The 15,971-nt window shown below is 57.1% G+C and overlaps 1 protein-coding gene across 1 annotated transcript in view; it reads right to left on the bottom strand.

Annotated features, from left to right (window-relative positions):
- Positions 1-4,087: 4,087 nt before the first annotated feature.
- The window catches only part of EPHA8 (EPH receptor A8), a 34,333-nt gene continuing 22,449 nt past the window's right edge, over positions 4,088-15,971 (bottom strand). Inside the window, exons 6-17 of the mRNA XM_070403169.1 lie at positions 13,657-13,781; positions 13,418-13,580; positions 11,863-11,956; positions 10,340-10,407; positions 9,366-9,530; positions 8,943-9,128; positions 8,608-8,669; positions 7,862-8,071; positions 6,912-7,061; positions 6,634-6,824; positions 6,170-6,343; positions 4,088-6,031 (exon numbers count right to left, since the gene is read on the bottom strand). Coding sequence (XP_070259270.1) covers positions 5,917-6,031; positions 6,170-6,343; positions 6,634-6,824; positions 6,912-7,061; positions 7,862-8,071; positions 8,608-8,669; positions 8,943-9,128; positions 9,366-9,530; positions 10,340-10,407; positions 11,863-11,956; positions 13,418-13,580; positions 13,657-13,781 — 1,703 coding nt within the window. The 3' untranslated portion in view covers positions 4,088-5,916. The remainder of the gene's footprint in view (positions 6,032-6,169; positions 6,344-6,633; positions 6,825-6,911; positions 7,062-7,861; positions 8,072-8,607; positions 8,670-8,942; positions 9,129-9,365; positions 9,531-10,339; positions 10,408-11,862; positions 11,957-13,417; positions 13,581-13,656; positions 13,782-15,971) is intronic.

Genomic DNA, 15,971 nt, shown 5'->3' with positions numbered 1-15,971 from the left:
CAGGATCCTATAGAGAACCTAGAGAAAGAACCAAGAGACAGATCTTGGCTGGAGAACCTGGCTACAGAACCTGGCGATAGAAACTGGCTGAGGAACCCAACTATGATGATCACCTGAAGGCTGTCTCCGTGTCATTCCTTCTTCGCCTACTCCGTCCACACCTTTGGGGACCCCTGGACCTGCTGGGGTTGGACCCCAGCACTGGGTTATGTTTTTAAAAGATCCCTCAGGCCACTTATGGAGAATGGGTTAGGGGGGAGGAGCAAGAGCAGAAGCAGGGAGACCGGTGAGGAGACCCCTGCAGAGGTCCAGGGGAGAGGTGGCGGCAGCTCCGGTGCAGGCGGGTGGGGATAAATGGTTAGATTAGGATTTTGGAGAGAGAGCTGCTGATTCCTTGCAGCACAACCAGTCCTTCCCATTGGGGTCCAGCACCCTGGACAGAGCACCCCCAGGTTTCCGGAAGGGCCAGTCCCCTTTCTCAGGGGACACTGAGATTCTGAGGGCAGCCCTAAGAACCCCTCTCTTGTGTTTTTTAAAACATTTTTTTGAGTTATAAAACACTTCAACATACAGAAAATGATGTAACAGACACATACATATCTATCAAGATGAAATGGGTGTTAACATTTTGCCATATTTGCTTCAGAGCCCTCTCCTCTTTAAAAAAGAAAGCCAGTGAAACACTGTAGATACAGCTCCACACCCCTTCTCTCCTTCCCCTCCTTCCCCAGGGGTAACCGAGCAAAAACTGGCGCGTTCATCTGTCTCAGGCATGTACTGTCCTTATCTAGTTCTGCACTCAAAACCTGTAATTCTATTGTTAAACAGATTTTAAAGGTTTAAATAAATGGTACAATACTGTACACATTCCCCTGTCCTTTATTTTTTCCCCACTCCATATTGTGTCCTGGAGACTTATCCCTTTTGGTGCATGTGGATGGAGTTCGTTCATTTTAACCGTGATCGACGATTCCATTGTACTTATACAGCAGCTTAATTTCCTGCTTGCCAGCGGAGAGGCAGGCTGCTCCTCGTTTCCCTATTACGGACGAAGGTGCGATGAATATCCTTGGACGTGCATGCTTTGCATACAAGTATGAAAAGGATGCACAGAGAGCACTGTACGTGCCCTACCCAGGTTCCTTCACCTGCAGGTGTACTCCCTCCCCAGCTGCTATTGGCTGCTAAGGACTCCTCGCTGGGCAGCACATAGGCAATGACTGATGAACATGGGGTACCAAAGACTGGCCCCTTGCCTCCGGGCGGATCAGCGCGGTGGTGTTATTAATGCTGCAGGCCTCTCGGTGGCATCAGATTGAAGCTAATCTCCAACAGAGAACACATAATTGCTTAGCTTCCCTCCCACCCTCTCTGTCTTCCCCTGTTTCTTTCACCCGGGAGCTCTCCCTCAATAAATCACCTGCACAAGAACCCCAGGCACTCCTTAGGGACCCAGCCTAAGACAGGCACACACCAAGGTGGCGCTGCTGGGCCTTCGATTTGCTCACCTTAAAATTTGTTAAGTATTCCCAAATGGCTCTCCTACGTAGTTGGACCAGTTCGCATTCCCATCAGCTCCCCTCCCCTCCAACACACACTTTCATCAATGCTAGTGTTATAGACTAATTTTGCCAATCAGAGTGGTGCAATACCGAGTTCATTGCTGTGTTTTAATCTGCATTTCCATGTTTACTGGTGATGTTGAGAATCTTTTTATGTGTTTATCGGCCATTCACATTTCTTTCTCTTTTATTTGTCTGTTCATATCTTTTGTCCATTTTCCTATGGCTTTGGAAATTGATGCTCTGAAGTTTTAAAGTAATTTTAGTTTGGAAACTAATTCTTGGTTGGTTATACAGGTTGCAAGTATCTTCTCTCAGTCGTGGCTTTAACAATTTTTTATTTTTATTTTTTGTCATGTAGAAGTTTTTTATTTTAATGAAACAAGGTTTATTGTTATTTTTTTTATCATTTGTGTTTATTTTCTGATAAAGTTATTTTCCTGTGTTTTTTAAATACAATTTTATAGTCTGCCTTTTACATTTAGGACTTTGATTACTGGGAACTTTATTTTGTGAGTGGTGTGAGTAGGGATCTAATTTTACCTTTTTCTGGGGGGCTGGGGGGTGGAGTATTTAATTGTCCTAACATCACTCATTACTCCTTGTCATGTTTCAAACTTTCATATATATTTGGGTCTATTCCCAGGCATAGTCCTCATTCTTTCATCTGTTTCTCTATTTCTGGGACCAAATCAAACTGTTTTAATGAGTAGAGTTTTATAATAATTACTAGAGGCATGTTGCACGAAAAGATTCGTGCAATAGGCCTTCCCTTCCCCTGGCTGCAGGCACCGGTTTTCCTCCAGCACCCAGGACCCAGGTCTTCGCTCCGGCTGGAGCCGCCTTCAAAGCCCTCACTGCTCCAGCCGGAGCTGCGCTTCGTGCCTACATACGCAAATTAACCGCCATATTTGTTGGCAGTTAATTTGCATATCTCGCTGATCAGCCAATGGGAGGCGTAGCGAAGGTACGGTCAATTACCATGTTTGTCTATTATTCGATAGGATTATATCTGGCAGGATGAGGTTCCCTTCTGTTTCCTGCCCTTTCTTCTTCAAAATCATCTTAGCTATTCTAGTTTCTTTATCATCCCATATGCATTGTGGGATGGCCTTGTCAAATTGCAGAGAAAACCCCATTGCAAACTGTATTGGAAATAAAAATCTACAGAGTAGATTGGAGGGGGCTGGCCAACTCTCTGACGGGGGACTTCCCACCTGCGAACGGGGTTCGGTTTTTCTGCGGCTGTATCCTTCCTCTCCTCCACATCCCATCCTCCAACAGGGGGTTGCCCAGGAAATGAGCCTCCAATCCCTTCTCATCCTTCAATGCCCAGCTGAATGCCTCCTCCTCCAGGAAGTCCTTGGAGACAGCCCTGACCTTGCAGGCTCTCTCTCTCCTCTAACCCATCTCAGTGCCCCATTTCCTGGACACTGAGCACATTGGGTCTGAGGGAGCCACTTCTCCCCATCTCAGCCTCTGAAGAGAAGGGCTGCATCACCTTCATCTTTGAACTCCCAGTGGTACCCACTGCACAGTTGATGGCCAGTGGGCTCTGGGTGATTGGCCCTTAGGTAAGATAAGTGTGTATAACAGGTGCTTCCTCCATGGGGAGGGGCCTGGAATAGAGTTTGGAGTTTCAGGGGAGACACACCTGACTGAAGTCAGACAGATCGAGCTCTACGTGGTGGTGCGCTTCATGGGACAGTGGCCTCTCTGAGCATGTGCCCGTCAGTGAGGCGGGGACATTACTGACCTCACAGGGCTGTAGTGATCATGGCTGAGATTGTAGGAGCACACTGCAGGTGTTTTCTCCCTGTTACATCTTCCCAGTGCAAGGCAAGTACAGAGTCAAGACCCTGCCCTCAGCCAGGCAGGCTGCTGGGGATCATTTCCTTGTTCCCCAGGAAGACCCCAGGGGCACCTTCCCCAAATGTCTGAGCCATTGACTCTAATGGACTCCACTCTGCCCGTCTCCTGCCCAGCCTCTGATGCCACCCCCTGCCTCCAGCTGCTGTGCCCTTTCCTGGAGCAGAGGTGGGTCCTATGGAACATGCTTGCACCCCATCTTCCCTGCCCTGCCTCATAGCACCCATATCTCTCAATGGACCCCTGGGCTCTGAGTTGTTCCCATGACATGCTTCTTCCTCGTGCTACTCCTCCAGGGGGCATCTTCCTTCCCCGGGAGAACCAGAGGCAAAGGCAACGTTCGGCTGTGGGGGATCACGCTCCAGTGCTAAGCACCGTCTGCACATCTTGGAAGAGAGACTATGGGGCTGATGGGGGTGTTTCCTGGTGGAGCATGGGCTCAAGTTGGACAAATCTGGGCTCTGATTCAGAACTTGTTAAGTTGGCCTCTATAAGACTCAGCCTCTCCATACATAAAATGGGTGCATGGATCTGACCCCCTGGGGGAGACGAGGCCAGAAAGGAAGAAATGCATGGGATGCACCAGGTAGCGGTCCAGCATGAGGTGGCCCCTTCCTTACAAGATTGTAGGAATGGAAAAAAATGAGGGACACAAGTCAAAGATGAGGCAGAATTTATTCTCATTGTGGGCAAGTTCAAGACTCATGATGGAGACCACAGAGAGCGGATCCCCGGGACCCTGGAGGGCACCTCACACTGGGGACAGGGGCACACTTTTGCAAGTGCCAGCCCCACTGGGTCCCCCCTGACTATGAGGATCCAGAGCCCAGGAGCTGGGTCAGAGTGGGGTGGGGGCGGGAGGAAGACAGGTCCTCCCCAGATCCTGTCCTGACCATGTTTCCGACTTCCATAGGAAGGAAGAACAGCTCGGCTATATAGTAATATATAGAGGTGTAGAGAGCTGGCCGCGGCACCTGGGCGGGGCTGAGACCCCCAGAATTATTGCAGGAGGGAGAGGGGGCTCAGTGCTGGTGTTTCCGCGGAATAGCTGTGCTGGCCACAGGGAGGGCTGAGCAGGGGTCGGGGCTAGGCCTGCCCCTCCCTTGGGGCCAGCAGGGGGTCCCCAGCATCCTGCCCCTTGGGGTTCCTTGGGCCCTGCCAGCTCCCCCTGGGGTGCAGCCTTCTCACCCTGGGTGCCTCTTATGTGCTTTGAAGACCATTTTTGCATTGTCAGGAGTGAGGAAAAAATATTCTGACATGGTAGAAAAAGATATTTACATACCCTGGTGGGCCGTAAGGGAGGGGGTCAATCTCTGAATGGGGGCGCTGCCCAAACCCCCTCCCACCCACAGCTGTCCACGTGGGATGGTGAAGGAAAGAGCCCTGGGAAGAGGCTCAGCTCCAAACTTGGCCGCTGTGTGACTTGGACAAGACACACTCCCTTGGTCTGCCCAGACGGTGCAGGTGCGGAGGACTTGGTCCCTGATGGTCCCTGACTCCGGGCAAGGGGCTGGAGGGCAATGAGGTTGGCAGAGGGACTGCCAAGTGCGGAGCCCTGGGCTGTGGAGGGGCATCAGAGAAGAGAGGGAACTTGGTGGCCCCTGGCCAGGCAGCCAAGTCCAGCTGAGGGCATCTCACCAACCCTGCGGTGATGCCTATACAGAGGTGGCCAGAGGGGCTGGCCGGGAACCCTGTTTTCCTGGTGAAGCAGCGGAGGAAGCCAGGTGGAGGCTGCAGGTGGCCCCCCACCAGCTAGAGGGAGGGCTCAGACCTGAGATAGAGCCGGGAGTGGGATCCCCTGGGGGGAGAGAAGGGTGGGCCTGGTGCTGGTGTGGTTCAGAAGTGGCCCCTGGCTCCGGCCTCCAGGCCTGGGGGGAGGTGGGTGTGAGCCCCTCTCCAGTCGCTGTGGCTGCTGGGACCTGGACCCACATTCAGTGGGCAGTCACACCGAGTTCCCTGCTCACAGGCGGGGACACTCAACCTCATTCATGACCTGCCACCCACGGTCACATGTACATGTGCTCCCAGTCTCAGTGAATAAGCCTGTGTGCCCTAACTGGCACACATCCATGCTGGGACCTGGCAGGTGGACACACATGCACACAGTCCATGACCTTGTAACAACACACCCCATACAGCAAAGGAGCACATGTGTGTGTACACACACACACACACACACACACACACACACACAGAGGCAGGTGATCGATGTCTCTGTGAGGCTCAGTGGTGTTGAGGCTCCAGCGTCTGGGACAGAGAAGGCCCTCTGCCCTGGGGCCAGGCGTCCCAGCTGTGCTGGCACCAACGGTCCCTTTCAGGTGGCCTCACCCCAATGACTCAGATCTGGTGGGGGAGTCCTCGGCCTCACTGGTGCCTGGCAGGAAGGCAGCCAAGGAGAGGGGCACAAGCCTGGGGCCACCCTGACCGCTGGCCAACCCCGCGAGTCCTCCGACAGCTGGCATGACCCGGGGCCGCGGTGGTCTGGTCAGAGGTGCCTGCGGGGCCCCTGGGTGCTGGTCAGCTGGGCCCTCATGGTCTGGATGCTGCCCAGGATCTTCTTCTGGTGGCCCATAAGGGTGATGCCCAGGGCGCGCACGTCCCTGTGAGGGAAGGGTGGTGCTGGCCAGGTCGGCCTGGGAGGCTGGGAGCCATGGAGACAGGGACATGCTCCTTCCCGGGAGCTGCCTCTGGCCCCCTGCCCTCTCCCCGTGCCCCTGCCCCAGGGGACCACCACTTACTGGGCGTTCATTCGCAGCACCATGCCCAGCGAGGAGTAACCACCAGCAGCAAAATGGTCCCGGTAGCGGCCCATTCGGATGGAGTCCAGCCAGTCCCCCACGGTGAGGCCCCCGCTGGCAGCCCCGCCCCCGCGGAGGTCAAAGCAGCTCCGGGCAAAGGCGGGGGCCGGGCACCTGGGGCACAGGGGCCCTGGGTAAGTGCCTTCCTCGAGGACCCGGGATTGACCACCCCCAGCCTCCATCTAGGCCCAGCAGTGGGCAAGGGTGTAAAGGGTTAGACCCAGGCTGGGAAGGAGAGGGCTGAGGAAGGCCCAGGCCTCACAGGGGTCAGTGCCCAGGTTGGACCTGGTCCAAGGGACAGGACAGGGCTGTCCAGGGTCAGGACTAAGTCAGGGCAATGCTGGGAGGGCAGCCGGGCTGGGCCAGAGCTGGGGGGGCGGGGGGTGCGGGTGGGCGCCAGGCACCTGCTGACCGTGGCTGTGGTCCTGAGACTCTCAGGGTTGCGGATCAGGGCATCAAGGATGCTGACAATCTGGGAAAAGCGAGGCCGCTGAGCCCGGTCCTTGTGCCAACAGTCAAGCATGAGCTGGTGCAGGGCCCGGGGGCAGCCCATGGGTGCTGGCAAGCGGTACCCCTCCTCCACGGAGCTGATGACCTGGGGAAGGGGGTGCACAGGCTGGGCTCGAGGCTGTCCTGCCCTCAAGGCCCCGCCGCCTCTGTCCGGCCAGCGTCCCACACTCACGTCCCGGTTGGTCATGTTCCAGTAGGGCCTCTCCCCGTAGGCTAGCACCTCCCACATGACCACACCAAAGCTCCACACGTCACTGGCCGAGGAGAAGGTCCGGAAGGCAATGGCCTCGGGGGCTGTCCAGCGGATGGGGATCTTCCCTCCCTGCGAGGGACACAGGAACGGTGACGGCTTCTCCTTAGCCCGGCCAGGGGCTGAGCACTGGGGCCGTTTCCCACTGGGGTCCTGCTGAGCAGTCCAGGGCGGGAGACACAGCCAGGGGGCCTGGGGAGGAGGACTGGCCAGGGAGACCTGCTCCCAGAGCTGCCGTGTGGACCAAATGAAAGAAAGGTGCGATGCCTGGCACAGTGGACACTCAGTAAGTATCAGTCAAGGGGTCAAGGCCTGAGCCAGGGATGCGGCTCAGAGACCATGGCCGAGCACTCCTCTCCCTTTCTCCCTCCTCTCCGCCCCCCCTTTCTCTTTAGGGAGAGGGGGTGTCACAAACCCTTCCTCTAAGTGAGATCTTATTTGGAGGCTCAGAGGATGAGATGCAAAGGGAGGTTCTGACTGAGGCAGGGATGGGGGCCCGAGCCCCTGCCACTCGGCCTCCTGCCTTTAAGGCAGCCCCCAAGGTACCTCCAGGGGAGTCCAAATCTCCATAAAATGCATTTTGAAAAAGCTTATATTTAGCCAAACTTTAGAGAGACAAACGTGGAGTCACTGTGTTTCAGCCAGATGCTAACTCTCCCACAGCCTCCCAGCGCGTGGCAGTGGGGCCGGCCCTGGGGTCCACAGCCACCCAGGACCGAGGAAGGGGCGGCCAGGCTGCTCCCATTACCAAGGGGGACACATTTCTCAGGAGGAAGGCCACCTTCACTGAAGGACAGGGTGTGTGTGGGGGTCACCCTCTGTCCCACGCTGCCCCTCCCTGGGCCTATAGGAGGGGAGGGTGGGCCACGCACCGTGGTGGTGTAGGCGGCATCGGGGTCGTCCTCCAGGACCCGCGAGAGCCCGAAGTCGGACACCTTGCAGACCAGGTTGCCATCCACCAGGACGTTGCGGGCGGCCAGGTCGCGGTGGACGTAGCCCAGGCCGGAGAGGTAACGCATGCCGGCGCCCACCCCTCGGAGCATGCCCACCAGCTGCATGATGGTGAACTGCCCGTCGTGAGTCTGCGGAGGACACGGCTTGGGCTGCAGGGAGGCTCTTTGCAGTTCGCAAAGTGCTTCACTGCTTAGGAAGCATAGGACGGGCTAAGGTTTGTTCCCACTCCACTCACAGCAACCCTGAGAGGCAGGTGGGGCAGGGAGGACAGTGCATCCATTTTGCAGAAGAAATAAAGGCCCAGAGAGGTCAAGTCCTGTGTCTAAGAGCACCCAGCAAAGGAACGGCTGGGAGGGCTGGGGATCTAGGGATTTCCAGGACACCCACCATGCCTCCCATCTGAGGGGGGTTGGGGGGCTGGATCCCACAGAGGCACCTTCTGAGCCGGTGCCAGGGCAGCAGGACCCCATGCAACACAGGGACTCCCACGTGATGGGGTTAAGAGGCAGCGTGACTGGCGGACCGTTAAGACCCTGTAGCTGGCTCTCCCTTCCCCAGGGCTGTTGGGCCCAAGTTTCCGGGGTGTTTGGAGGCCTAACATTATTTCCAACGCCCAGGCTGACCTTCCCTCTCCCAGCCCATGTGACGGGTGAGGGGCACGCACCCTCAGGAAGGCGTCCAGAGAGCCGTTCTCCATGTACTCGGTCACGATCATCGCCAGGCGGCCTGGGAAAGGGACGGGAGGAGAGGCTGCTGGTGGAGGAATCAGGGCTGCGGGTCAGAGACCCCGGGGATGTCCCCCACCAGGAGCTGGGCCAGCACCGAGGGTCCGGGGAGCCTAGGGCTCCTCCTGGGTCCCAGACGCTGGGCCCCTTCCTGACCAAGTCATCCGAGGACGTGAGCTGGGCCTGGACAGAGCAGGTGGTGTGGGGATGGACACAGAGCCCTGCCCTGGGCCACAGGGCCCTGCAGGGTGAGCTGCCTTCCCCCGGCACCTACCGCGCGTGACGACGCCTTCCAAGCGGATGATATTGGGGTGGTCAAACTGACCCATGATGGACGCCTCACTCAGGAAGTCCCGCCGCTGTCTCTCTGTGTAGCCGGCTTTGAGGGCCTTGATGGCCACGGGCATATCCTGCTGCCCCGGCACCCGCAGCCGCCCGTAGCAGACTTCGCCCGACTCTCCTGTGGACCGGGAGGGGGGCAGGTGGGGGAGGGCGGTGGTACCCTCCTTCCTCAGCCCGGACCCCCCACACCTCCCCGGCCTCACACATGCAAGCGACCCCCTGGGGGCTGGCCATCCCAGGCACCTCAGTTCCTGGCATCAGGCGCCTCCTCTCTCAGCCCTTCACCAAGGACAGTTTCGCCCGCTGCCCTGGTGCCCTCCACGCTGCCCCCACCCCCACACCCCCCGAGGCTCACCGGAGCCAATGACTTTCTCGATGTGGATCCTGGAGGCCTCGATCTCTCGGGTGAAGCCGCGGCCCGCCCGGCCCGGCTCCTCATAGGTGTGCGGTTCTGCATAGAACTGGGGCTCCGGGATCTTCCCCCGGGGGTGGTGCAGGGGCAGGAAGACAGGTGGGGGTGCTGAGGGGCCAGGGCAGAAGGGCCTTCAGTGGGCTCCCAGAGGCCTTTCCCTCCCAGCATCCCGTGGGCCTGGGGCGGGTGTGGGGGGAGGGGGAGGAGTGTGTCTGGGAATCTCGGGGTGTGGTGGCAAACACGAAGCGCCCAACATGTGCTCGCCAAGTGAAAGCAGGTCTCTAGGGAGTCGCTCTGGAGTCTCTAGGGACCTGGGGGGTCTCCAGTGAGTCTGGAGAACGCCTGTCATTTTCTGGGGTCACTTCTGCTCAATTGTTCTGGGGCAAAAAGTGGCAAAAAAAGATTTCATTTCAAGTGCCAAGTTAGACGGATTGAAAATGGTTCTCTAGACAACTGTGTTAAGAGGGATTCTGAGGCTGCATTCAGGTGGAATGGGAGCCGGTACCATGACTGATACTAATGTCCACCTGGACACAGAAGTGGGGTGTGGAGGTAGGCACCCCCTGTATTTGTTTTGTTTTCTGGGGTCTCTGCAGGGTCCTGAAAAAACTCTCTCTAGCAGGGGTTCTTGTCCAAGAACATATGAACATCCCTGAGGTTGTATGCAAAGCTGTGTGTGAGCGCACACACTTGTACGTTTCCCTGGGGGTGGGGGGGTCCCTGGCATCCTCAGTGGGGTCTGTGAACCCACGGAAGGGGAACTGCACCGCACCTTCAGGGTCTCAGGTCTCTGATGTCCTGCTGTCTGTCTCTGGGGCTCTGGTCTTTCTGTGGGCACCCTTCTCCTCTCCCCCCCAGACCAGCCCTGGTTCCCACTGGGACCTCCTCTTTGCCCTCCGATCCGGCCCCGCGCTCACCCTGCCCGTTCTGGTAGTGCATCTTCTCCTCGTCCGAGTCCTGGAAGGCCTTGCTGTAGCCGCAGTGCCTGTGGGGGATGGGCACAGCTCTGCCCGGGGTCCCGCCTCCCTAGACCCAGCCCCGACCCCATTCAGGGACAAGTCAGGACTCCCCTCCCCCTGCAGGCAGCACCTGACACCCAGCCCCTGCCCGGGGAGGCCCCACCCTCAGGCTCTCATCTCAGCGGAACTGTGATGTCCTTGACATTTATAAAACCTTCATAATTTATACAGCCGAGTCCACTTAGCCCTCCCAGCAAATTCTGTGGATTATTAGGCCCTTTTCTCATGAAACTGTCCTTGGTGAAGGGCTGAGAGAGGAGGCGCCTGATGCCAGCTCAGCTGGTGACCTTGGCAGGCCCCTTCCCTTCCCTTCTCTGGCCTCAGTTTCTCCACCTACTGGATGAGCCTTCCGCTTCTCGGTGCCGGGGACCCTAAAGCCACATGAGCACAGATTCCCATCCCCACCTCCTCTGGAACGGAGGGGAGACGGGAGAGCGACTCAGAGCTTGGTGTTTCGTTAAGAGAGACCTGGGTTCAAGGCCCAGTTCTGGCATCTATTTGGCACGTGGCCTGACCTCTCTGATCTCCAGTCTACTCACCTGTAAAATAAGGTCAGAATCCCCACACCACGGGAGTATCCTTAGGATTAAAGGAGATGGAGGTGGGTGTGGAAGGGAGACCAGTGGACTTGCTAGTGGATGGATGTGGCATGAGAGAGAGAAGTCGAGAATGACAACCTGGGTTGGCGCTGGAGTAGCCCCATGAATGGTGGTGCCATGTCCTAAGCTGGGGAGCCTGTGGAGGTGCAGGCTGGGGAGGTGAAGGTGCAGGTTTGTCTAAAGCACATCCGTGTGGAGATGGGAATGGGCAGCCGGACCTCCGGGGAGAGGTCTGCACTGTGCGACATGAATTTGGGGGCCGTCAGGGTGAACGTGGAACTGAAAGCCATGGGCCCTGAGAAGGTCACTCAGAGAGATGGACCTGGGACAATGGACAGAGGGCAAGGCTCAGGATGAGCCCAGGTCCGCCAGCCTTTAGAGCAGTGGTTCTCAACCTTCCTAATGCCGCGACCCTTTAATACAGTTCCTCATGTTGTGGTGACCCCCAATTTCATTGCTACAAATTGAACATAATTAAAGCATAGTGATTAATCACAAAAACAGTATGTAACTATATATGTGTTTTCCGATGGTCTTAGGCAACCCCTGTGAAACGACCCACAGGTTGAGAACCGCTGCTTTAGAGGCTGTTTGGAACGGAGGGGCTGGGGAGATGGAGGACAGGCCAGAGATGTGGACAAAAGTATGTGTGGGGGGGGGGGGGGGTGGGGGGGGGCGGCGGGGGGCAAGAGAAAAGCGTCCCTTCCAAGAAGGAGGACAGAACAGCTGTGTCTGTAAGTGTGCCCAGCCCCAGGCACAGGAAGTGACTCGGTGTTCCCAGAAATAGGGGGCTTGGAGGGGCTGGGGCCCAGGGCTACCCACCTCTTCTTGCAGATCAGCAGGAGCAGAAGCACGACCAGGCCGGTGATGAGGGTCAGGCAGATCCAAACGATGGTCCGGGTGTCATAGCGGGGCCCTGCAGGGGGAACGGGTCGGGGAGGCTCTCAGGCCTGGCCTCGGGCCCAGGGTGCTGGTGGCTCTCCCTGAACCTGGGGGGCAGCCTCTTCAGCTGAGAGTCAGCCCAGCGTCAGGACACAGGCCACCTCCTCTGACCCACCTCCCCTCTACTAAGCTTCTCCTTCAAGACCCTGCTGCCCCAGGCTTCCTGGCTTCCCACCCCGGTACTACCACTTCCTGGGGCTGTGTGACCTGGGGAGAGTTGCTGGACTTCTCTGAACCTCAGTTTTCTTCCCTTTAATATGAGCTTAAAAAATGCCTGTTGAGAGCTGCGCCTTCCAGTCTCAATGAGCCCTCCCTCATCCCTTCCAGGGAGATATTATCTCCCATTTTCAGGAGAGAAAACTGAGGCTCTTACTCAAAGCCACACAGTGAATGGGATCAGCAGGGCCGGATTCCTATCTGCACAGTCTCACTCTGGTATCAGACCTGGGAGCCCTGGAGAGACAGCACCCAGCGAGTGCAGGTGAGCACAGCCATTAACTCAGCCTTGAACCCTCCTATCTTGGCACCAGCCCCTGGAGGCTGCCTGAGGGTAGGAAAAGACCCGGGCTGGCTGGAGATGGGGCAGAGGGTGCATCAAGCTTGACCTTGTGGGCTCGATAAAACCTACACTGATCGGCCCCTGCCCCAGGGTTTCTGATTCAGAGAATCAGCATTTCCAATAGCTCCCAGGTGCTGCTGACACTGCTGGTCCCACACCACACTGTGGGACCCACTGCTCCGGAGGCTGGGGCAGGGTAATGGGCGGGGGGCACAGAATTTGCCCCCAAACTGACCATGTTCAAATCCTGCTTTGCTGGGTAACTGTGGGCAATTCACTGTATTGCTCTAAACCTCGGTTTCCTTGTCTGTAAAATGGGGATGTGGATGATGCCAATGCACTAGAGCAGCGGTTCTCAACCTGGGTTCACAGGGGTCACCTAAGACCATTGGAAAACACATATATAATTACATATTGTTTTTGTGATTAATCACTATGCTTTAATTATGTTCAATTTGTAACAATGAAAATACATCCTGCATATCAGATATTTACATGATGATTCATAACAGTAGCAAAATTACAGTTATGAAGTAGCAACGAAAATAATTTTATGGTTGGGGGTCACCACAACATGAGGAACTGTATTAAAGGGCCAGAAGGTTGAGAACCACTGCACTAGAGGGTCTCTGGGATGACGAGCAGGTTGTCCTGCTGGCAAAGGGCATCATGATGCCTGCACGTCACATCGATCTTCAATAAAAGCCAGGGTTTGGGCTGTTAGGAGCTCGGTTGCCTTGGGCAAGTCACTTCCCTTCTCTGAGCCTCAGCTGCTTTCAGCTGTGAAAATACCAAACCAGCACCAGCACCAGCTGGGCAAGTTCCCTTCCTCTGACCACCTGGCCTGGCCCAGCTCCCTTCCCTCCCTGCACTCACGTGGTTTCCCCGTCTCCACCTCCATGGCCTGGCTGAAGCGGCCGCAGCCTGCCGAGGTGCGGGCTCGGACCTGGAACACGTAGCGGGTGCCCGGCTTGAGGCCCGAGACCGTGGCCCTGGTGGTGACAGCCTTGAGGGTGGAGTAGCTCTGCATCTCCTTGTCCTGTCCATGGGGGGCGCCGTCAGCCAAGGGCACCCCTGCCTGGCGCCGCCCCCCCCTCCCTGCCGGAGGCTGGTACCTTCTCGTAGTACTTGATCTCGTACTCCAGGATGATGCCGTTGGGCTGCTCCGGCTCCTGCCACAGCAGCGAGACGCTGGTCTGCCCGGCCCACTCCTGGCGGATCACCACCACCTGGGACGGGGCTGGGGCGGGAGGCCTTGGTCAGATGGGTGGATGGGTGATAGCTGGGGCCGGCCTCTGTCCCACCCCTTCCCAGGCCCTGCGTGGGCCATGCTTGCTGGCTGTCCTGCTTCTGCCCCAGAGAGCCCGCCCCCTCCAGTCCTCCTGGCAAATCATAGGCTGCCGCCTGGTCAGTCACCTGGGCTCTGCACAGCTGCCTCTGGCCTGGGATGCTGGGGGTGGCTTGACCCAGACAAGGCCTGAGGGCCCGGCTTTCACTCCTCTTCCTTCTCCTCTCTGGCCAGGCCCTGTCCCTGGGAGTGCAGGCCCCCAGCAGGCCCAGCAAGCAGCTGCTCTCGTCCACTCTGGGGCCCCATCACCTGATGTCTCTGCCTCCATGTCTCCCACTCCAGCCCTCGGTGCCACAGCTCTCAGGACTGCCCGAGGGAGGAGGAAGAAGGAAGGGCACGAATGGAGGGAGCCCGCACCCTCACCGCTGGGCTTGGAGGTCTGACCAGGACGGATCCGTATACTTCGGGAAGGGACATGAGCTGAGCCTGGCCCGTTTGAGCTCAAGTGTTCTCACAGTCACACGAAAACACCCATTCACCCTCACTCATTGACCGATTCACCCATTCCCTCCTCCATCATTTCCCCCTTAATCCCTCCCTCCCTCCCTCCCCCCCTCCCTCCTCCTTCCCTCCCTTCCTCTCTCCTTCCCGTGTCCAGTGCAATTATCCTGGAGTCAGATAGAGACCCAGCCACAGCCAAACAGGAAAGTACCTGCAGGGATGCAACCCCCTCCCCCTGTCCCTCCAGCCCGCAGGCCTCCTCTTCCCCCTCTGCTCACCCCTGCACCTCCTGTGTCCCCCACCTGCCTCATATCTGGGCATCTTGTCTCCTGGGAGGCCTGGGAGTCCCCTGAAGGCAGAGATCACACACAGTAGCTGCTCAGTAAATGCTGCACTTTGACATGAAGAGTTAAGAAGCGACTCCAGAGTTAAGTTGGAGGGCGTGGTACACAGGTGACCCCACAGTCTGGGACTCACAGCCCAGCCCCTCTCTTGCTGGCTGGGTCTCATGGCTGCAGCTTCCCCATCCAGACAGCAGCTAAGCTAGCGAGCTAGTGGGCACCCCTGCCAGGAAGACCGAGGATCAGATGAGACCATTGCAGCGATGCACGCACGGAGCCAGGAATACCAACACCTCTTAAAGCAGAAGAAATTGCCAAGGCAACAGTGTGAGTGGGGCAGACAGAGGGAGATCAGAACTTCTAGGTGGGAGGGAAGTGGGCGGGGCGCCAGAGAAGGCTTTCAGGAAAGAGGGGGTTGTGGAGAAGAGGTGAGGACAGGACAGGGAGCAGTGGACTCTGAGGATAAACCTTGACCATTTGCTCAGGGCTGTTGAGCTGTGGGGTCCACCCTATGGTGCCCCTAGGGTTTCCTGAATGCCTTCCACCCGCCCGGCACTGGGCTAGGACCTGGGGAGACTGCAGGGACCCAGACAGCCTTCAAGGCACTCACGGTCCCCGAAGGGAGACAGTGAATAAGAAAACAAGTCAGTGCATGATGATAGGTCGGTGAAGTGCCGTGTGAGACAGGAAGAGGGAGCTGTGATGGAAAGGACCTCCCACAGGGGCCAGGAGGGACCTGGCCATGTCAGCTGGGCTGGCCAGGGTAGGCCTCCCTGGGGTGGGGATGCCAGTCGAGCTGAGGACTGAAGGAGCCAGCCATGGGGACCTCACAGGGAGGAGCGTGTCACTGCGATGGAGAAGCAAGGCCAAGGCCCAGCGGGGGAAGGGCTTGGTGTGTTCAAGGATGGGAACCGAGGCCAGTGTGGCTGAAAGGGAAGAGCCAGGCAAGAGTGGGTGGCGTCAGGCTGGAGAGGCAGGCAGGGGCCGGTCATGCTAATAACATTATATAAATTAAGGCAACCAAGCCAATGGGAGAAGATATTTGCAAACGATACTTCCGATAAGGGGACTGATAACCAAAGTATATAAAGAACTCATAAAACTCAACAACAGAAAAAGAGTCTGGATAAAAAATGGGCAAAGGACCTGCATAGACAGTTCTCCAAGGGAGACATAAGGTAGATGGCCAACGGATCCATGAAAAGATGCTCCACACCACTATTAGGAGGGAAATGTAAATCAAAACCACAATGAGATACTACCTCCCAGCCGTTAGAATGGCTGTTATCAATTAGACAAG

The sequence above is a fragment of the Myotis yumanensis genome, unplaced genomic scaffold (genome assembly GCF_028538775.1).
Source record: "Myotis yumanensis isolate MYYU_CA2020_CCGP unplaced genomic scaffold, mMyoYum1.0.hap1 SCAF_2, whole genome shotgun sequence".
Classification (NCBI taxonomy): domain Eukaryota; kingdom Metazoa; phylum Chordata; class Mammalia; order Chiroptera; family Vespertilionidae; genus Myotis; species Myotis yumanensis.
Note: the sequence above shows the minus strand (reverse complement) of the source record. Positions and strands in the feature narration are given on the sequence as shown.